The 23,455-nt window shown below is 42.4% G+C and overlaps 1 protein-coding gene across 3 annotated transcripts in view; it reads right to left on the bottom strand.

Annotated features, from left to right (window-relative positions):
• Window positions 1-345: 345 nt before the first annotated feature.
• Window positions 346-23,455, bottom strand: part of LOC105484570 (ral guanine nucleotide dissociation stimulator like 1) — a 298,051-nt gene continuing 274,941 nt past the window's right edge. For all 3 annotated transcript variants that reach the window (XM_011746333.2, XM_011746336.2, XM_011746335.2), the window contains 5 exons: window positions 21,811-21,900; window positions 16,442-16,628; window positions 12,014-12,268; window positions 6,405-6,519; window positions 346-2,792 (listed from right to left, as the gene is read on the bottom strand). In XM_011746333.2, the coding sequence (XP_011744635.1) occupies window positions 2,605-2,792; window positions 6,405-6,519; window positions 12,014-12,268; window positions 16,442-16,628; window positions 21,811-21,900 (835 nt within the window). In that variant the 3' untranslated portion in view covers window positions 346-2,604. The remainder of the gene's footprint in view (window positions 2,793-6,404; window positions 6,520-12,013; window positions 12,269-16,441; window positions 16,629-21,810; window positions 21,901-23,455) is intronic.

The following is a 23,455-nucleotide window of genomic DNA, read 5'->3' as shown; positions in this document are numbered from 1 at the left end:
TGGTGGTGTGCACCTGTAATACCAGCCACTCAGGAGACTGAGGCAGGAGAATTGCTTGAACTTGGGCAGCAGAGATTGCAGGGAGCCGAGATCGCACCACTGCACCGCAGCCTGGGCGACAGAGCCTGGGCGACAGCAATCCAGCAAAGGCATCATCTCTGACTGCAGTTTCTTAAGGAAGTCATTCTTCCCCCCAAAGGCTCGTGACACTTGCCAGTGGGAAGGATCCCACCTGACTCGGCCACTGGCTTTCCCTGTGCTCCTCCAACCGATCCAGTGGGCTTCCCAAAAGCTTATTGACACACCTGGAACCCAAAACCCACCTGGTTAATAATCCAGATACAATCCCTTTGGGTCTGGCAGCACATGCCAGCCAAGTCCCAAACTAGTTTATTAGTTTAACCAAAAGGTAAACAGATGATGGAGATGCAGAAAGACAAGCATGCGAGCAGCTAAAAGCATTACCCGGCTGTCCACCAGGAAACAAATTTAAGACAATTTAAAGTGGCATTAAATAAATGAGGCTAAGTTTTAGCTACTTGGGATTTCCATTGTCTTTAAAAAAGGTAAATATATATATATATATATATATATATTTTTTTTTACATTGCAGTATATAAATCTAGACTCTACATATACAGTATAAATACACAGGGTGAGCACAGGGGCACAACACTTATGTCTTGGTGGCCACACCCTCACCCAGGCCAATGGTTTTCGATTTTCTTTTCGACCTTCACACCAAGAATATCAGGCTGGGGTTACATGTACTTCAACCTGCATGAGGGCTGCCACCCTGGCCATCTCTCCGACAAGCACAGAAGCACAAATTGATCAGGCATTGAAAACAGAAGAAAGTGCTTTTTGACTAGCTGAAACCCAGTCTTTACAATGTGTAGTCCAATCTCCTGGAAAGACCAAAGGAAATCGGAGGACTTCCTGGCCTGTTCTTCGGTCCATTGCCACAAATCTCTAAACTTTCCCTGGTGTTTCTTGCAGAATTCACATGGCTGTTTACGTAACACAAATCCCGCACAACTGTTAGGAGCTGTATTACTGGATTAGGAAAAAAATAGCTCCATGTTACAATCTGCACTTCATATTCTGGGTTTGTTCTCTTTATTTTTGGAATAAAAACTGGTATTTTGAGAATCATTTCTTAAAAAGGACAACATTCTGAAAGTGCTTCTTACACATGTCAATATTCCACATATGGCTTTTAGTTCAAACCCCAGCATAGCTCAGACTTGGAAGGAAGAGTGTGATGGTGTTATGAGAGACAAAAATGTCACTTAACAGTGATACTGTGATAGCAAGCATGGGAACCTGAAAACCAAAGTTATTGATTCCATCTGGAAGAATGTACCTCTTAGACGAATGAGTCAGATAATCAATGCAGCCCCATCTCTTTCCCCATGACTAGGCACAGTAATGCTATAAAAGTTAATAAGTAAAATAGGATGCTGCTATCAGCAGGAAACATCTTCTGCGGGGCTACTAACAGGGCAATCACTGTTCAGAAATCTTTCACAAGCTCAAACTAACCAAATGTAGTAAATTGCAGTAGAAATTTCCACACCTGAGGAACAAATTGCACATAATAAAGAGGTACTAGGATCCAGATGGCAAAAGACTCCAGACACATAGTTTTACATGCAAAAGGCAATCAGAGAAGGCAATGAAGTAGTGACATTCCAAGACAGATAAGAGTCCAAATGAGTCACCATTCTTTTCGCGCTTTCTTTTCTGGCTTCACTACCAAAGAACATGGTTATTTGTGCGATGATTATGATATGTTCTTTAGGGGAAAACAGAAATACACGGGGTTGCCAGAAACTGAAATTAGCTTGTTTCAGGAGCTTGACACCTCCAGAGGTGTCGTGATGGCTAGACCAGTGGGGCAATGGTCCTCCGAAGCTCCTCCTGGCCTCCCTGGGGTAGCAGAAAGCGGCAGATGCAGGCAGAGGTTGAAGGCCACCAGCTCATCCAAACCCTTTTCAAAGTGGCCTTTCATGCAGCCTGTGGCAGTTCCAGCCTCTGCAGTTGTTTTTATCTGATGGCACTTGATTGAGAAAGTCATCTTCTCCCTTTATAAAAATAAAGTTTGGGCTTCTTGTAATACTGGCACAAAGGACACTCTCTATTCCCAGGACTGATTCCATTCACTCGGAAGATACGAGACTAAGTTCTCAGTTTCTTCTATTTCCCTGTAAAAAGTGACCTCAGCTTCCCAGGCCATTGTGCAAATTTGTTTTTCCATAGTCCGTACTATCCCCTAAAGTTCCTCTTATATATTTTCATATATATACACATGCATACCAAATATGTGTGCATATATATATTTTTTAAATGTGGGTAATTCTGCATTTTAGTCTCAAATAAGTCAAAGAGAATCAGTGAATCATTCATCCTTTTCATGTCAAATTCATTTCCAATTTCCCCACAATGCCTATCATAGCGCTCTGCACGCCACAGGAACTCAGTAAATATCTGCTGACTTCACCAATGATCCTGGAACACTGGATGGTAACTGCAATCACCACAGCCTGTTCTCAGCCCCGGCCTGTCTGCCTTTGGCAAACAAGGGGCCATTGGTCCCTCCCTTCAGAGGGTGATTTTGCTGTGTCTGTTACTCCAGCAGCCCCGTTTAGCTGTCCTGGGCAATGTCAAGCTGGTCCGGCTACGCAGTTTCACTTGTTCTTCCATGCAGTTCTTTTTGCGCAAAATGAAGTCAAAGTTCACTTGGCTGTTCATGGCATAAAAGACATTGGCTGAGTCTGGAATCACAAGTTCTGAAAAAGATAAGGAAAGATAAGGTGGTCAGCTTGTGGAGCTCCGCTCAGCACTGACAATGGCAGCTGTAAACCTCGCCCAGACACAAGAATGGGACTATGGCCCTTCGTGTCTGGAACGTGACCTGAACCAGACAGTGACCACCACCGCCCCGAAAACTGACCCCAGCTTCTCAATCCCAATTCTAAAAATTAGTACAAATGAGATTTTAGAAATTCACTCCATGAACTACATGTTCCAAGAGAAAATGTTAAAGCTAGAAAAAAAGTACAGTAGGAAACAGAGACCAAGAAAAGTTAAAGAAAATTCCCAAGATGGCAGCTACTGAATGGCAGAACTGGGATTTGAACTCAGGTTTCCTTTCTCCTGCAGTCCATTTCCCACCCCAGTATGCAGATTTTCTCAAAGACTAAGAGAATCCAATGACATGGAAAAAACAGAAAATCTACAGCACTCCAGAATTCTACTTGAAATATTAAAATTTTTTTGAAGTAATCCCATCAAACAAGTATTTTATTCCCCATGTAGGAAAGTGTGTATCTTTTTTTCTTTTTTTAATTTTACTTTAAGTTTCGGGATACATGTGCTGAACATGCATATCTTTATTTTACTGTATTTTACTTTAAGTTCTGGGATACATGTGCAGAACGTGCAGGTTTGTTACATAGGTATACATGTGCTGCACCTATCAACCTGTCACCTAGGTTTTAAGCCCTGCATGCATTAGGCATTTGTCCTAACGCTCTCCCTCCCCTTTTCCCCCACCCCCTGACAGGCCCCAGTGTGTGATGTTCCCCTTCCTATGTATCTTTTAATATTTAAACTATTTTCAACTTCAATGATTCCCAACTAGACATCTGTAATTTTCAAACAAGGATTGTTCCAAGTGTAATATGAAATCATCAAAGCAAAGTTATTTTGACTCAGTTTTATGTTATTTTATTTTATTTTATTTGTTTATTTAAGTTATTTATTATTATTATTATTTTATTTTTTGAGATGGAGTTTCACTCTTGCTGCCCAGGCTGCAGTGCAGTGGCACAATGTCAGCTCACTGCAACCTCTGCCTCCCGGGTTCAAGCGATTCTCCTGTCTCAGCCTGCTGAGTAGCTGGGATTACAGGCGACCGCAACCACGCCTGGCTACTTTTTTTTTTCTTTGTAATGTTTTTTGTATTTTTAGTAGAGACGAGTTTCACCATGTTGGCCAGGCTGGTCTCGAACTCCTGACCTCACATGATCTACCTGCCTTGGTCTCTCAAAGTGCTGGGATTACAGGTGTGAGCCACCATGCCCGGCCTCACTTTTATTTTTATTTTTTATTTTATTTTTACTGTACTTTAAGGTCTGGGGTACACGTGCAGAACGTGCAGGTTTGTTACATAGGTATACACGTGCCATGGTGGTTTGCTGCACCCATCAATCCATCATCTACATTAGTTATTTCTCCTAATGCTATCCCTACTCTAGTCCTCCACCCTGCGACAGGCCCTGGCATGTGATGTTCCCCTCCCTGTGTCCATGTGTTCTCATTGTTCAACTCCCACTTATGAGTGAGAACATGCAGTGCTTGGTTTTCTGTTCCTGTGTTAGTTTCCCAAGAATGACGGTTTCCAGCTTCATCCATGTCCCTGCAAAGGACATGAACTCATCCTTTTTTATGGCTGCATAGTATTCCACGGTGTATATGTGCCACATTTTCTTTATCCAGTCTATCATTGATGGGCATTCGGGTTGGTTCCAGGTTTTGCTATTGTGAATAGTGCTGCAATAAACATACATATGCATGTGTCTTTATAGTAGAATGATTTATAATCCTTTGGGTATATACCCAGTAATGGAATTGCTGGGTCAAATGGCATCTCTGGTTCTAGATCCTTGAGGAATCGCCACAAGAAAGTATACAGTATTTAGCACTCAAGTGTAATGAGCATTTGAAAAAAACAAATGGAATTTAAAAAGGTAAAATGTACAAGTCTAGCTCTGTGGTAGTGGGGTGAGGGAGGCAATCACAGAGGCATATGGTTGTAAAACTGGACAAAGTGAGTCTTAATTCAACTTCAAACACTGAGATCCAACAGCAAGACTGATATGAGCAGGTTCCAAGTGGCTCTTGTACATTCTGTGCACAAAGGCTCAGTGGAGAACAACCCCCTCAGAGTGTCCCATGCTGCTGCCCACATACTCGTGGGTCAGTAATAATAGTCCTCACAGTTATATATCATTTAGCATCTCCCCATGTTCAGGTACATGATTTCTTGTTCTCTTCAGAATCGCCTTGTGACCTATGAAGAACCAGCAGGGTATTGTCTCTAATTAAGGACCAAGGCCCAGGGGGTCCAGCAGCTTGCATTTAGGATCACACAGCTGAGGGGCAACACTGGGTCCTGGCTACCCCTCGAGACTCCCGGACCTTTAGACCCACCAGCCTCACCTTAGTGCCGTGTTGTAAAAAAAAATGGTACAACTTGAGACCATTTTTTAGGCTTAGAATTATAACTATAACTACATTAAAAGGTTATAACTGAGAAAGTGTTGCCCCACAGCCTAAGCCTCAGCTGAATGAATGAGAAAAGTTCCAAGAGGAAACTGAAAAAGAATTTCCCCAGAGGCTGTAGCTTTCAATCTCTAGGAGAAGGCAGTATTGTAATTTCAGCCACTCTCCTCTACCCAGCGATAGAGCCCGGGGTGCTATGTTGATCCTAGAGCCTAGCTTGTGGAATGCTTCTCACTGATAGGGGACGCTGCTTGTTGGTAAGCAGAGGACTACTTAAGGTGGCTGCAATGGACAGTTTGGGGTCTGGTGGCAGAAAGGGTTGGCTTTGGTCAACAATATTTGCTGCTCCTTCTGCACTTGGAGAAGAGACCTATCCTGACAGTCACTGTCTGTGAAGTGACAAAGTACAGAGGAGTTATCTACCAGCCTGTTTTCTTCTCTCAACAAATGCAGTCCCCAAATTCATATTAGCAGACAGACACATGCAAAGGTGATTATTTGCCCAAAAAGTCTTCCATAAAAGATATTTCTTTAAATAACATGTTCCCAGGCATATTGAAGCCTTTCATAGATTACCAATTCTTTGCCTCAATAAATGTGAGTTAAATCACCTTCAAGTTAGAGGTTTGTGTTATTTTTAAATTGATCATGAATAAAGAAAATAACTCTCCTACATGATTAACTGGAACGATGAGAAATTATTATAGGAACTGCTAAATTTCAGATTCACACACAACTTAGAAACACATTCTTGGGTAAAGGAGGTGTGTGGCCACCTGCGATGCCCAACAGACTCCCCTACCCTCTGCCTCCTGGCGCAGGGAGACACTTCTTCCTAGAAAAGTGTTTGAAGAGCTCAGAAAGACTGGGCAGAAGAAATACTAGTCAAAATTGCAAGAAAAACAAGAGCTGGGGAATCAGGGAGGGCTTTGAGATACTTAATTCTACAAGTGAGGTGATGGCACGGTTGTTCACCCTTGCACTATCAAAAACCACCACGAGGTCCCGATAAAACAGTACGTATCCATTTTCTGCCTTCTAAGTGCGGAGCGCTGTGGACATGTGCTAGCCACCTGCCCTGGGAAGGAACACGCCTGTCTCGGAAGGATGCCCACCTTTGTCCTCCGAGATGACCTGCACCAGCTCGTACTCCTCGGCGGGGTCTGAGTCCAGATTGTGCTTCAGCATGGCTCTCTGGATCACTGCAGGGGTTTTATCTTGGCTCGTCAACTGCAAAGACAATGAACAGGTTTGTAAAGTACTTAGCTTCACATTTCCTGAGGGAGTTCTCCTGACCCTCTCATTCTTGCCATCTTGTGTTGTGATGCCTTTCCAGAAAGAATGGACTTGTGGAATTGGAACTGGACCAAGAGCCAGGATCCCTGGTTTCTAGTCCTGGTTCTACCCTTAGTAGCCACAGACGATGGGCGAGTCACCTAATCTTTGAGTCGCAGCATCATCCGCTATTGAAATGGAGAGAACACTTTCCTTGCCAATCTCCTCCACAGTGGTTGAAGTTCCCGTGAAAGAATATATATGAGGGAATTGTGAAAAATGTAAAGCATTATTAGTCCTGGCCCAACATTATCCTCCCATGTTGAACTGCTTCTATGGCACTGGTTACAACCCACAGGATAAAAACAGTCACAGTTCTGCCCACTGACCATTTCAAAAAGTACAGGTGAACCTGTGATTCAGCAGTCCCACTCCCAGGCATTTACCAAGCAGAATAAAAACTATGTCCACAAAAGGACTTGTACACAAACATTCATAGCAGATTTATTCACAATAGCTAAAAACTGAATCAATCTGAATCTCCATCAACAGGAAAAGAGAATAAATCGTAGTACATTCATAATAGACTCCTACTGAGCAACTGAAAGGAACTAAGAACTGGCACATGCAACAATGCAGACGAATCTCACAAACATCTTCTTGGGCAAAAGAAAGTAGACACAAAAGATTACACACCAGTGGCGTCTATTCTTTCAAAAAAAGGAAAAACGAATCTGTGGCATTAGAAAATGAACCTCTAGGTTAAGAGGGGATTGATTGGAAAGGGCACAGGGAATCTGGCAGGCGAGATGGAAATGTTCTTTATCAAGATTTGGGGTAGTAGTTTCATAGATATATATAGTTATTAAAACTCAAAGAATCAAACATTTAAGATCTGCATATGTAAATATATGCAAATTATGCTTCAATAAACATGAACTTGTAGGTGTTTTAAAAGCACAAGTTAAAGGTTTCCCTCATTCCCAATTCTGATGTTCCCCCCTTCACCTCTCTGCCTGCCACCCAACTATTTGCAGGGTGTGCAGAGCAACATGAAAAGAAAGCAGACTTATGTACCGTATCTTGGGTGATTTCTTTAAATTTGAAAGAAGTGAATGAAAACTCAGATTATTCTTACTTAAAAAATAAAAAGCTGTTCTTACCAGGGGGCAAGAGAACTATAGAAAGAAAGCCCCCTACGACCATCCTCGACACATACAGAAGCCTCATTTCCTCCAAGAAACTGCCATTGTGTGCCTGAGGATGGCAGTGCCGAGATGCCTGGCTCTGATCTGGGGCAGCAGCTGGTGTTTGTGATTCAGTACACAATGTGCATTACAAAGGGGTCCTTGTAAGCAGCAAAGATCTTGTTCATGTGTCTGATACCAAAACATCTGGCATATTCATTTACAAAGGAAAAGTAGGTGCACACAAAATTCTAAATGAGGAACACATGCTTTTTGATAGTATGAAGAAAATGCTCCCAAAGCTGGGTCACACTGAACTAGTAGCAGAAGGCTAAAGGAGAAGATCTCTCCTCAAGGGATGCAGGTCAGGCTAAGGTGGGTAAGTTATATGACCCAGCCATGCTACCTGCATTCTCCTTACCTTAAACTTCCCCAGGTATGTTCAAATGAGGACAAGATGACCAAGGGCTTTCCCTTGGGTGTTTATTACTTTGTACCATGAAAGCCATGCTGAATGGAACTGATGATTACAATGAGGATTCCCAGCTCAAGCAGCCATCCTTATGCGGATAGACGGAACTAGCACTCGTAAGTATCGAATGTGAGCCACATATTTCATTTTAAGTTTCTAGCAGCCACAATTAAAAAGTTTTTAGGATGGCTGTGGTGGCTCATGCCTGTAATCCTAGCACTCTGAGAGGCCGAGGCGGGTGGATCACGAGGTCAGGAGCTTGAGATCATCCTGGCCAATATGGTGAAACCCCGTCTCTACTAAAAATACAAAAAAGTTAGCAAGGTGTGGTGGTGGGTGCCTGTAACCCCAGCTACTCAGGAGGCTGAGGCAGGAGAATGGCGTGAACCCGGGAGGCGGAGGTTGCAGTGAGCCAAGATTGCACCACTGCACTCCAGCCTGGGCCACAGTGTGAGACTCCGTCTCAAAAAAGAAAAAGGTTTTTAAAAAGTGATATTTAACTTGAGCACCCCAAATATTACATCAGCATATATAATTAGTACAAAAATTGTTAACGCAGTATTTTACTTTTTTGTACTAAGTGTTCAAAATCTGGCATAGAGTTTACCCGCACGGCTCATTTCAATTTGGAGTATCCCCATTTCAAACGCTCCATCGCCACCCGGGGCCAGTGACTGCTGTACTGAACGCACGGTACTGAACGACGCTTTGGTGTCACCTTCGTTGACTTTCCTGTGACAGAAATACTGCATTCCCTGTGTAAGGGATTTTGGGAGACTGACTCTGTGATTGACATAATGGAGAGAAAGATCATTTCGAAAGAGTGATGGGCTCAGTGGTAGAAGACATTTTTCCATGGTCACTGAGGAGGTAATTTTACAAGGGCTAATTGCTGTCTCTCCTACTTTCTATGGAAGGGCCTCAGATTCCAGGGACATGAGTTGCTCTTGTGAAGCAAGTCCTCCAGGCCACCAGTTCTCAGTGTGCAATCTCTGGCCCGTGGGGCCCTCAAATCCATGAGGGGATCCATGAAACCAAAATTATTTTCATGACAATACTAAGATGCTGTTTGTCTTTTCTTTGTGTGGACATTTGCATGTACTGCAGAAGCTATGGTGGATGGAAGTGCTGGCACCGTAGCACAAATCGGTACAGTGGCTCCTAACTACAAGTCTAGTAGCTGTCACTGTATTCTTCAGTACACTGCACTCACAGTCAAAACAAAACAAAACAAAGCCAGTCTCACTCGCATTTTAACAGGCTTACAGAAATGGAAAACAATGCCACTCTTCTCGCTCAATAATTTTTGGATAAAAATAGATATTTTTCATTAAAAAATAAAATTTACATTAACGTGCAATGTGTTCATTATTGTTATTTTAAATGAATGAATCAACACTTTGAAAGTTTCTCAGTTTAAATATCTAATGTGGTAAATATCAACAGATATAACCCACATAGTCTGAAGCTCTTCGGAATATTCAATGCTGTTTCAGAGTACAAAGGGGTCCCGAAAACAAAAAGTTTGAGAACTGCTAGTCTCCCCTGAACCTGGACTGATTTATTTCCATCCTCTGGTCAATAGCACACAGTATAATACATTTCACAAAGGGACTTCCTGTAGAGCCAAGTTTCTCCTGAGAGGCCTAACGATGAAAACAAGAGCACAAGAGCACTGTGTCATCTCTCCAGATCAAGCCTGTGACACATGCAGGATTCTCATGAAAGGGGAGTGGCACCACCTGGTGAAATATGAAGGGCCACAGGAAGGGGTTGGCAGGAGAGGTGATTCTCACAGAGGCAGCCCATTTGCTGGGGAAGGAGGAATCTCCGGGCAGGGGGCAGGGGATCTTCTGCTCACTACCCTCCCAACACTCAGACAGCATGCACAACCTATGACTCCTCCTGGGCAGTAGGGGTTCGTGCAGTTCAGCCACTCACAGCTCTCCCCAGACTGAGCAGAGTGCACGCTGACCAGGCAAGTCCCAAAACATAACTGTCTGGTGTACAAATCCATGCTACAATTCAGAGACACCGCAGAGTTACACAGTGGAAGTTCTCTCTGGTTGGCGCAAGTAAGAGGTGCCAGGGGAACAGACCATGCTGAGAAGACAGTAACCACATGGAGGACCTTGGCTTCCCTGTGCTTCCTCTACCTCTCGGGTGCTCCTTTATTAGCCGCTCCCGCGTTACCACTTGCATTCTGCCTCATCCTACACTCACTCTCGCAAGACCGCATCCCCCCGTGGGGCTTGACAACTCCCAATTTTGATCTCAGCACCAGCTTTGCACCCATGTTTCTGACCATCTATCAGACAATGCCATCTGATGTCATACTGGTACCTCTGATTTCAACGTCCCTGAAATATCCTGCTCTGGTAGTTCATATCTCACAGACCCACCAACTGCCCAGACAGCCTCTAGTCCTCCACAACAGTAACCAAAGAGTTGGTAACTAAATGAATGGATTCTACAATTCTACCTCATCAAAAGCTTTCAAAAATCCTCACCATCTCCAGCCACATGACTGTCATTCAAGCCCTTATCCTCTCCTACATGGAACATGACACCAGCTTCCTAACTTGCTTCCCCACCTCCAATCTACCCCCACACTCCAGCAAACACAATGCCATGACTTTCTTAATGAGCAAATCCCATCACTACTTAAAAACCTGCAACAAGACCCTATTGCCTGCAGGATTAACACACTCCTCTGTGTGGGCCATAAGGCCCTTTACAACCTGATCTTGGCTCTGTTATTTTGTACATTGGGAATAATGCTTTGTGAGCTCCCTTTCTGATTAAAACAAACTCAAAGGTAGAAATGTCTCACTCATCTCCCTATCCCCCAAGCCTGATCTAATGACTAGTACACAATGTTTGATATTGTGTTGATTCAATAAATGCTTTAGCAAAGCTTTTATGTGGAGCCTCCATACCACTTATGCCATATTCAGACCTGCGCTTGTAAGCACTCAGTGTGCCTTCAAAGAGGCGAGTCATAAAGATGAGGAGAGATGTGGAATTAGCTGTGGGATTTTGCTACAAAGGATAATGTGATTTCTAACACACGATTATCTCCCATAAACTAAGGAGTTTATATTCTTGTGATAAACATACCAGACCTCACATACCCGAGGTTATCGCCATGAGAGGCTCTGTGTGTATTCCCAAAAGACGGCCATTATTTGTAATTGTCCTCAGAAACATACAGATTTTACAAGAAGCTCAAAAAGGCTGGTCTCATTTTATAAGCATCATTGCTCATTAACCCAAACTGTATTTCTAGCTTGATCATCCACTTTATTAACTAGGTTTGATCCAAATGACTAAATGACAAAAATTTGCCATCAGGGGAGTACACTGCTAAGAATGTGTGGAAATTCAATGATAAAACCAGACATACAATTCCATAGGAAGGCTTCCAGAAACGTGTGAAGCAGTGGCATACTCCTTGGAGCACATTGACACAGTCACCCAAATTGAGAATTTTCAAAAGGCTAATACTGACCTAAACAAACACGTTTTAGCATTTCTTTAAGATGTGAAAATTATATCCTATATACACTGTGTGTGTACACATATATGTATATATATTTTATATACATACATCACTCAGCATCTATGCCCAGGGAGACCTGGAACTGACACACATCCCTTCTGTGTGAATGCACATATGTATATGCTAATATTGTGTGTGCATATTTAGGGCGGTTAGTCTGAGCGGCTGATAGACACAGACACACAATCTAAATGGAAGCCCGCTCCCGGGTCAGGGCTTGCTCCTCACCATGATGCTCTTGTACATGTTGCCATTGTTGTCTTCCACACTGATGCGGATGATGCACGTGTCTTCGTTCTGTTGGTTGTAAACAGGAGGCAGCACAGTCGAGGTAATGGATGTCACCGAGACAGAGCGCTTGTGGATTTTGGGGTTGTTGTTGCAGGACGGAGGGGAAGAGAGGGGGTTCATTAAGGAAGACATCCCTGAGGAATTTGTGTCCATGGAATGGATAGAAGAACAGGATGAGGAGGACTCAGAGAGCTGGAAGAGTAAACATACCCCAGAAGAAAACAGATTAGAACGCTGGTCAACAGCTTTGTAATTTTCAAAGCAGAGGTAGATATTAAGACTGATAGACTGCAGTTATTTCCTCCACAACAGCCCACAGCACACATGTATCTCATTCCTGGTGTAAGTACTCGAGTCCCCATCAGTGGTAGACGCCTATCGGTGACTCAGTGTGACCTAGTCACTCTATAACCACGTGAGGCAGAGCAGCTCTCTTTATTTCCCTAGGTTTTAGCTGTTCTTATGGAAGTTAACCAGCAGGTGGCAGCCGACACCAGAAACTGGAGGCAATATGGGTTCCCAAAGAAGTCAGAAGCTTACCCGGCTGAAGGAAAGCCTTACCAACAGTTGATTCAGTCCTACTGCAGTCAGATTTTGCAGTGGGAGAGAAAGTTTTGTATTTTTAGAAGTTTCTAAGAGAAGTACTCCAGATTATATGGCTCTGCATTGAATATTAGTGCTAGAAAGGCCTTGGACATCAACTAGTCCCATACCTGTTCTGCTGAGGAACCTGAGACCCAGGGAGAAAACTGGGGCTCCAGGTCCACACAGCTAGTTGACAGCACTCCTAGAACAGGAACCCAAGCTGATTCCCACTACCGAGTTCCCAGAGCAAGAACATGGCCAAGGCTCAGCCTGTGGCTGATAATAAGAAGATGAATCAACATAATATGCCGCTACCTTGCTATGTTTAGCACTGTGGGGCTTATGATGAGCTTTCATATATCTTATCCCATTTTAATTCCACAACTGTCTTGTGAACAAAATGCAGAGCATTATAAAGACAAGGAGAATAAGATTGAGAACATAAAAGTGACTTGCTCAAGGGAAATACAGCCTTTAAGCAGCTTCACCCCTTTCCACATTTGCTAGTAGAGCCAACTGCACACATTTTCATGATGTGTATCAAGGACAATTAAGAAATGGAGTGCTACAGTTAATGTGCTTTTCTGATTAATTACACATTTCTCATCCATGCAATACCAATAACCAAAGAAAGAGGTATTGGAAGAGGTACTTTTAAAAATCATTAAATTGAACCATTTAAAATATCAATTCTTATTGTAGAAAATTATAAACAAATTCCTGGAATGATTGAGGCTAAATTATACCATGTTAATCCTATAAAATATTCTGGAAGTAATTTATAAAATAAATAACTTATGTCTTTCATATTTATCTGCCTTTCCATGGAAACAGTATAGAAGTTGAGCTTTCTGGTTATCAGGCTTCTGATTAAAATGGAGTCTATTATCTTATTTCCTGTAGATTTCCTCCTATGGCATAACTATACATTCAATTCTACTGCATGGTTAGTTTACAGCCAGCCAGCTGATGTGACAATTCTCATGGGTAGGGGTCTGATTGTGGCTCTATCATAATATGGTTTAGTTTTTGTTTTGGCTTTTGGGTTTTTTTCTTCCTTATGTTCCCAAGTGAATCAACTTAGTGGCTCAATTTGAGGACTGATGATGGATAAGTTAAAAGCACAAGTTTCTTTGCAGATATATTAGTTAAGGGGGTGCATTTTCCAATTAATCATTCGATTTTTTTCACTTTCATGTTCCTCTATCCAAACTCTATTTCCTTTGTTAGATTTTTCTATGATTCTAGTGACATTTATAGTTAAGATAAAGCCTAGAATATGCCTGGGTTATAGCAGCTCTAAACAGACTGCCTGATGAGCCCCCAAATTCCTATTGAGAATTTAGGAAGTGAGGAGCAAGTGCAAAAATCAATGTTTAGAAATCATGATCAGAGGAATGAAGAAAGGAATGCAAATAAATTACCCTTCACCTTTAAGAGCAACCTCACAGTGTAGCCTGTGGGAAAGGAAGAATGACAGTCTGGAGGACTTTTGGAGAAGGCGGCTGTCACAGGCTCTCAGAGCAGGAAGGAAGTGTGGAGGTCAGCCCAGTCCAGCTATATGCCAAGCAGGAGAACCAAGAGCCTTTCTAGCTAATATGCAGGGATTGTGCAGCCCAGGAACTACTTGCAACCAAGTGAATCACTCATGTTTAAGTCTACAGAAATGTATGACTCTGAGAAAGGTTCATCCAAAGAATAAAGAGTCACGACTTCTGCAAGAATTTAAAAAGCCAGTGTGATAAGGGATGGGACAGAAAAGATGAAGCAAGGGATGCGAAGGAGACAGCACACTGGGCTTCTGCACAGTTTTAAAAGGTACCATCTGGACCAATGTACATTTCCACTGTGCCACAAGGTGTGACTGGGATTCCATCTCCTTCCTGGAGAGACGGAGAAATCCCACAAAAATGTGGGCAATACCTCAGTTGTTACTTTCCTACAATGTCTACCATCAGAAATGGAGCCTACAAAACCTCCGAGGCTGTGAAAAAAGTGAATGTAGAGATGGCATTCCAGATTTTGACAGATTCAATTTGTATGTCAAGTCACAAAGAATGACTACATCCCGGGTTGATGAAAAATGCCTTTTGAGAGCATGGCCAGTCTGTAGGTGTCCACAAAAGCTTTCTTTCAACATTCAGAGCATGAATGATTGTATCCCTGGATTTCAAAGCAGAAAGGTGAGAAATCCAACTAGAGCAGTAAATTAGTCATCTCAGTTTGATGAATCCTGAATATGATGTTCTTCCTGGATTGGCCACATTATGACAAAGTCACTTGAGGGTTCCCCGATTACCACTGTTCTTTTAACTCCATGTGAAGCAACACACATGTCCCCTTGAAGAGCAGCAGATATAAATCGAAGGATGAAACCATTGCCAACATTCTACCTTACTGACCTATCCATAAGCTAATGAGCCAGAAGTCACTATGGAGTAAGCTTGGTTAGCCAGAAACCTTCCCCAAATGGTGCAAATTCTAGTTATGTCATAGTTGACTCTCTGATCCAAACCCTTCAACCAACAGATTGAAGCAGATGTGTACAGAAGATTAACATTGATATTGGTGGGGTGCAGTGGTTCATGCCTGTAATCCCAGCACTTTGGGAGGCCGAAGTGGGTGGATCACCTGAGGTCAGGGGTCTGAGACCAGCCTGGCCAACGTGGTGAAACCCCATCTCTACTAAAAATACAAAAATTATGCGGGCATGGTGGCACATGCCTGTAATCCCAGCTACTAGGGAGGCTGAGGCAGGAGAATCCCCTGAACCCAGGAGACAGAGGTTGCAGTGAGCCAAGATCACACCACTGCATTCCAGCCTGGGCAACAGAATGAGTGAGACTTCATCTCAAAAAAAAAAAAAAAAAAAAGACTGGTCTTAAGATTTTAAGATTAAGATATTTTGGTTTTTAAATTTTTATTTATGCAGTCATGGAAGATAGAAACTCAAAGGAAACTCTTTTATCACCTCTTATCAGTTTCCTTTTTTCCAACATGGGAGGATGTATCCTTGTTACCAATCCCTCATCTTCCCCTGCATCTGTGCTCTTTGCACTGTGATTTCAGAGTTCCTCCCACTAAAACTGGAGCCTATTTCTCTGCTTCATTTACTTATGTGGAATGTGGCCACATGGTCGCTTTAGCCAACAGAATGTTGGTTGATATGACTCAAGTAAAGGCTTGGTATGTGCTTGCGAGTTGGGCTTGCCCTCTTGCTTGTCCGTCTTAGCATGGTAGGGGCATGCCCTGGGTAGCCCGTTACTCCAAAAATAATGAGAGGCAAGTAGAGCAGACCTGGACCAAATCTGTGGCCTAGTGTCAAGCCCAACCCAGATCAGCCACCAGCAGATGCGTAAGAGAAATAAATGGTGGTTGTTTTAAGTCACTGAGTTTTGGAGTGGCATGCTATACAACATTATTGTGATAAATGCTTAGCTAAGACAAAATATGGTACCAAGAAGCTGACACATCTCCGTTTCTGACTTTTTGCTCTTTCTAAGTAGTCCTACTTCCCCTAAATAACTCCAGTGCCTTAAGCTGTGGGTATAGAACAATATTTCAAAGGCCGAATGAATAAACCAAACTGCTTAGTACTTTTACACCTGTTTCTGTTAGGAGTATGTCCCCAAATTGAACTCTTCTTTTGATGCCTGTTCAAAACATGACTTTCAAAATACTATAGAGTGATACACTTAAAAACAGACATTCCTTGCTGTGGTGTGGCAAATAGCATGTAGGTGCCTGTATTAGGAATTAAGAGAAAGGTTGAGTATATACCTTTTTTTGAGGCTCATCAGGGGTGTCCATGGGAGTAATGGAGCCCTCCTCAGCCTCTGAGTGGTTTGACTCGCAGGATGACACGCTGACAGAGTCCATGCTCTCACCAGAGCTCCCGCTGGCGGTGGACTTGGGCTGCTCTTTGGTGGGAGTGGGACCGGTGATCAAGTCAGACCCTAGAAACAGTCTGGAAAAAAACAGAATGCCAAGCATTTGAGCTGTTACAAATCTGGAATCCATGATTAAGCAAATATTTTGTGTTGATTAAGCCCTTGATGTTTTTTCAGTCTTGTGTGTTCTGTCATTATTATTTTAGGAGGGCATTCGCTATAAAGTTTCTAATAAATAGCAGTAAACATCTTGTCCCAAAAGAGTATTTCCAACTTCAAAGAACACCTAGATTATTCGGTAGTAATCTGAAGTCTTTCTAGGTCGATGGCCCTCTACATTTTAACAGTCTATGGGCCACCTTGGCAGGATCAAGACACCATCACCATACCCCCATCACTTCCTACCATAAAATGATCATCACAGGCTAAGAAAGGATGGCACTGCTTTGGGTAAGAAACCAAGGAGGAAGACTTCTATTTCCAACAATCTGTGAACTACAATATCCTAAACCCTTCCTCTATAAAACAGCTAGATAAGGAATATTAAAAACTCTTTTTAGTTGAGCTTGCAAGATAGGAAGGGAAATCCCTACAGGCCTTAAGTGAAAAAGGAACTGAAAACCAGAAGCATGCGAGCTAGTTCTGCAGCTGCTCTGGTGGGGGAGTGGGAGGTGCCAATCTTGGCAAAATAGTGATGTGGGTTTTAATGCACACACAGGGCCCAAAAACGAGGATTTCTGTTTATGAAAGGTGAGGAGTTCGAACCAAAACTACATACAGCCAGGACCCACAAAGGGCTATACCCTTAGTAAAAAGACAGGCCAGAAAAGTATCTTTCTACCAGCATAGGAAGACAACAGGGAGCCTGTTTTCGCCTGAGCATGGAAAGAAGAAAAATGTCTCCTATGAAGTCGTGTGAGCTGGGTCTGTGCCTCATTCCAATTTGCTATTTATGTGGTCTAGGGGTTAGAAACTCTCAACCAGTGACACTGCTGGTAAACTAGACTTTTTCTTTAAAAAAAAAAAAAAAAAAAGGAAAATCTTGCTAGAGGGATATACCTTCAGCCCAGGCTTCAGAGAATCCCCTGATAAAGATAAACTTGTGGTACAAAATTACAAAATACACACAAGGAAATATTCCACTGAAAGAGAGAGCCAACAGGCATAACAAAAAGCAGGCTTAGACTCCTGAGAACTTCAAATTTGAGAACTGTCAGAACAAAACTAATAATGTGCTTATTCATCCAACAAATATTTGCATGTCTCATAAGCCAAGCTACAAAATAAGTATGTTAGAAAATATTAAAAATATAGAAGAAGAAATTGAAAACTGGAGCTCAGAGCAAGAGATTCTAATAAAGGAAGAATATAATTTGAAAAACATTTCACCTCTAAGTGAAAAAGGTGGTGACTTAAATTTAAAACTCAGTGGAAGGATTAAATAACTTGAAGAAAAAAATCATGAACTAGACGACAGATCTGAAGAATATCCTCAAAAATCATCATCAAAAGATAAAAACATAGAAAGAACAGTGAAAAGATATTGAGAAAGCAATAAGAAAGCCCCACATATGTGTAAGAGGAGTTCCAGAAGACATGGAGAGGATGGAAGAAGGCCCATATCAGAAGAGATGGTGGCTGAGAGGATTCCAGACTTGGTGAACCATAGGAATCCTCCCATCCAAGAGCCACATCCTGAATAGGGTAAGACTACACTCTCACTTAAACTGGTATATCAAAGACAAAAGGAATTCTTAACATCAACAGGGGGCCGGGCACAGTGGCTCTCAAAGTGTTCCCAGTACTTTGGGAGGCTGAGGCAGGCTGAGTTCAGGAGTTCAAGACCACGCCAGGCAACATGGTGAAACCCCATCTCTACTAAAATACAAAAAAATTAGCTGGGTGTGGTGCTATGTGCCTGTAATCCCAGCTACTCAGGAGGCTGAGGCACGAGAATTGCTTGAATCCAGGAGGCAGAGGTTGCAGTGAGCCGAGATCGTGCCACTGCACTCCAGCCTAAGCAACAGAGCAAAACTCTTTCGAAAGAAAGAAAGAAAGAAAGAAAGAAAGAAAGAAAGAAAGAAAGAAAGAAAGAAAGAAAGAAAGAAAGAAAGAAAGAAAGAAAGAAAGAAAGAAAGAAAAGAAAGAAAGAAAGAAAGAAAGAGAGAGAGAGAGAGAGAGAAAGAGGAGAAAGAAAGAGAGACAGAAAGGAGAGAAAGACAGAAAGAAAGGAAAAGAAAGAAAGGAGACAGAAAGAAAGAAAAACAAAGAAAGAAAGAAAGAGAAAGAAAGAAAGAAAAAGAAAAAAGTAAGCAAGCAAGCAAGCAACAGGGATGGGAACATAAGACAGAGGAATAGTAATTAAGCAGATATCAGACATCTCAAAAGCAACCATGGAAGTCAAAAGACACTGAATAATATCACCAAAGTGCTGAGTGAAAGTAATAGTCAGTTTTGAATCCTATACCCATCTAATATAATTCCAAGAAGGACAGCAAAATAAAGACTTTCTCAGACTAATACTGAGAGGGTTTACCATTAACTGATGATACCACAAGTAGTGGTAAAAGGAGGGCAGGAGTCAGATGTAAGAAGGAATGGCATGCAAGACAACTAGCAAGTGGGCTGAACCTAAACAAGTACTGACTATAAAATAACAATAATAGAAATATTGAAGATGAACTTGATTTTTTATTAAATATTTTCAGAATTATATGCTTGAATTCCAAGAGCTCAAGCATATTTTTGCTCTGCCTCATCTCCACCCTGCTATCTCCAGCCCCATTTTCCATGTCTTCCTTTTATAACCCTCCAAGCATCACAGGGACTATAGGGGTATGAGCTAAACTCTGATCACAGAAGCAAAAATAATGCCCTTGTCTTACCGCTCCATAAATTACAATGTAGATCTTTGAAGGATGTCAACTAGTGGTCCTCTATCCATTATCTCATCAGAGTCTCTAGCGTTCTTCCATTTCTACAATTCAATAAGGTCCTGCTTTGTCCTGCTTTGTGAAGGTTCATTCTGACTCAGTAGCAGGCATCTCTGACTTTCAAGGCCTAAGCACCCAAAGTTCTCCCCAACCTCTTTGGATGATGAGCCATTAAATGTGGGAACAGCAAAAATACATTTTCCAGATTTGTAAACATGCTAAGAAGATCATGAAACCTTTTGAAAATAATGGTATGCAAATATCCTTGTATGTACAAGAAATAAGATGGGGGCATATGACCTCCTTTCATAACAGAAGCTCAAACTCAACTGCAGATACCAAGGGTTATGCCAGCAAGATTTTACTAATAAGAGATGTACTGAGTGCCTACCACACTTTGTGAAGGACATAGCACCCTCACAGTCCTGCCCTCTCTGGATTTCATAGTAAATGTTTTCATAGGACTGAACACTTGTCTGTGTCAGTGAAGAGAGAGGATCCAGAGGTATTACAGCACCCACCACAAAACATCTAGATCCCAGGCTTGGAGAGGAGTACAGAGAAGCAGTAGCATGGAAATGAGGATGGGGAGAAGGCAGGAGGACAGAGGTAGCGGCACTCAGGATTAGGCCCTGCCTGCATTGAGCATTTTTGGTTTTTTCCTTAAGAACCTCTGACCACCACAGTGAGTCCAGAAGCTCCCAGTTCCTTCTGCGGCCTCAGTTAGCAGAGAGGACGCCCAGGATCCTCTGCAGGTCTGGACTCCTCTATCAGGGAGCTGATTCCCTGTGCACGTGCCAGTCTTACCAGCTGACAAGGCATGGTCAGTCCCCTCAGATTATCTCAGTAGTTTATTCCCCCATATCTGCAAAGATGAAAAGACAGCAAAATACTATGAAAAATTTCCTCAAGAGCTGACTCCAAAAGCTCATAAATTTAGAGTTCAGCAGGGCCAGAATAGCCATCTGAACAAAGAGAGGGTGAGCAAAACATAGGATTATCTTCCAGATGCTTTCTACAAAGCACATGTTCCAACCCATCCACAATGCCTCATATCATCTGATGGCAGGTAGCAGCCTGCATGGCCGCTGGTGGTGGGAGACCTTGCTATCCATGTCCAACAGAGGTCTTTATGTTACACCGGGGACATGGGAACACTCGAGGTCACGTGCCATCCCTGCCTCTGTGTCTCAATGTGACTCACTGAGGTAGGTGGAGAGACAGTGCTGGGAACTATCAAATGCCCATAAAGACAGTCGGAATCCTGATCCCCCCAAACCCTCAAAAAGATATTAACTAATTAATTTCATTAAAAATAATGGTGACTTTTCAGGCACATATTGAAAGTTAGACACTGAATATATATACACATACACACACACATAGCATGCATGTATACATATATATACACATATATATATAGTTGTTGTTTTGTTTGGTTTTGTTCTTCGAGACAGGGTCTCGCCCTGTCATCCAGGCTGGAGTGCAGCGGCACAATCATAGCTCACTGTAACATTGAACTCCTGGGCTCAGGCAACCCTCCCACCTCAGCCTCCTGAGTAGCTGGGACTGCATGCATGGACCACAATGCCTAGTTAATACTTGAAGTGATTTTTTTTGTAGAGACAGGATCTCACTACATTGTCCAGGCTAGTCTCAAACTGCTGGCCTCAGGCAATACAACTGCAAGCATGATAGACAAGGTTCCTGTTCTCAGGTTGCTTACGTTCCACTGGAGGAAGCAGCTAACATGAATGAGAATGAGGGGTGGACAGCAACATTAGAAAGGGTTCTCTCTTGGCACATAACATTTTTGCTAATATTTGAAGGAGCCAGCCATGAAGAAAGAGCATTTCAGGCCAGACACAGCCAGTGCAAACGTCCTCGACACTGGTGAACAGAGGGCAATGCTGTGAGAGAGGGAAGGCTGCAGGTTAAATCACGTAAGGCCTAGTAAACCAGGATACAGAGTTTGGGTTTTATTTTAAAATAAAAGCTATAGGAAGCAACATAATCTGGTGTACATGTTAAAAGACAACCTAGCTATTTAGTAGAGAATGAATGGTTGGTAAGGGGCAGCCAGAAGACAGTGAAGATGTTACTGGAGTGATCCAGGAAGGAGAAGATGGTGATTCACGACAGAGAAGGCAGTGGAGAATGAACTTAGCAAATGCTTTGAGTTCATGACAGAAGGATAAACAGCTTAACAAATGAGCGGAGTGCTCTTCACTTTCACCCTGGCTCAAGGTCATCCTGTTGAAGACATCTCCACTCACGACTGTGATGGGACCCTCTTGGAGCCCCAGAACCCCTGGGGTACACTCACAGGCTGAGTCTCTTCACCATGCTCTTCCGAGGCTTGGGCGAGGTGGTGCTGGCGTCGGCAGCTGCTTCAATCTCACATGACAGGGCATAGCTGAGAAAGAGAAGGGGGCTCCATGAGGTCAAAGTTAGAGAATTGAAAAACAGATTTAAATTCACACAATGTGCTGGTTTTGTTTTAGAGAAGGCTCTTTGTTCAAAGTAAAGTTATATACAAACCTTGTTCTATCATAAACATCAGGGGGTACTGACTTAATGGCCTGATTTGACACATTTATCTTACGTGCTTCCTCCCTCACCTCCACTGGCATATGGATTGAAGCTATTTAATTCTGCGTGTTTCAAATACAAGGATATATGCACTTTGGCAGCATCAAAAACTAACTCCATTCTGATCAGTCTCATCCCACTGCTAGGCCAGGGGAATAATCTTCCTTCCTCTACTACCTCCCCCTCCTATTTCTTCTCTATTACCTCTTTCCTACTCTTCTGTATGTGTGTGTGTGTGCACATGCACATATGACTTAGTTTTATCCAAAGAAAATGAAAAGACTTTTGTAATCTATCTGCTCGTCAATGAATAGACATAGGCAATTACATTACTGATAAAGATATATATATTTATTTATTTATTTATTTATTTTAGTAGAGATGGGGTTTCACCACATTGGCCAGGGTGGCCTACAAATATTTTTTTAAATTTTTTAATTGCCAAAACATCCTCAATTTAAAATGCTCCAGGTTCAGACCTCTATCTGCCAGGCAGATATAACGAACACAAGCACAAGAGGAATTTATATGTGATTCCAACTGTCTTTTACGAAAGCTCGTAGCTCTAGACAGTAGATGTATTTCGTTACTGGGTAGGTGGGGAAGGGTGCCCGACATTATACAGCCATCTTCAGAGCTTACTTAGGCTGTAGAGTCAGGCAGACCTGAGTTTGAATCCAAATGCTGTCATTAATTCATTCCAATACTTCTCTAAACATCATTTTCTTTGTCAATACTTATTTTGCTGTCAATTTCACTCTCCCTTATGATAAACTTCCAAAGAAATTCCCTGGGCTAGGGTAGGGATGGGCCAACTTCTTCTGTAAAGGACCACATAGTATTTTAGGCTTTGTGGGCCATATGGTCTCTGTTGCAAATACTCAACTCTGTCTTTAAGGCATGAAAGCAACCACAGATGAGATGTAAATGAATGGGCTGTGTTTCAATAAAATCTTATTTATGTAGATATGAAATTTGAATTTCAAATAACTGTTTCATGTCACAAAATATTCTTTTTTTTGTTTTTTTCGCCCCAATCATTTAAAAATGTAAAAACAGGCAGTGGGCCACATATGGCCTGCAGACCAATCTGCCAACCAGCAGGCTACAGGACAGGGATGAGCTGGGCCAATGGGCAGGGCACTCAAGTGAACGTGCCTTTCTATGCCCACCCCACTATTTTGAAACTGTTCCTTGTGTCCCTGCCACACCTGAGTTATCACTGTTCCTCCAAATGCCAAGCATATCAGGCCACCAAGCTTTTGCTTGTGTTCTCTCTTGGTCTGGAACGTTATTTTCCAGTTCTTCTTTGTTATTACGGCAAAATCTTGTTTCTCTTTTTTTTTATTGTCTCTCTTTTAAATATTTCCAGCCTAAAT

This window comes from Macaca nemestrina, chromosome 1 (genome assembly GCF_043159975.1).
Source record: "Macaca nemestrina isolate mMacNem1 chromosome 1, mMacNem.hap1, whole genome shotgun sequence".
Classification (NCBI taxonomy): Eukaryota; Metazoa; Chordata; class Mammalia; order Primates; family Cercopithecidae; genus Macaca; species Macaca nemestrina.
The sequence above is the reverse complement of the archived record's forward strand: the minus strand, read 5'-3'. Positions and strand labels throughout refer to the sequence as shown.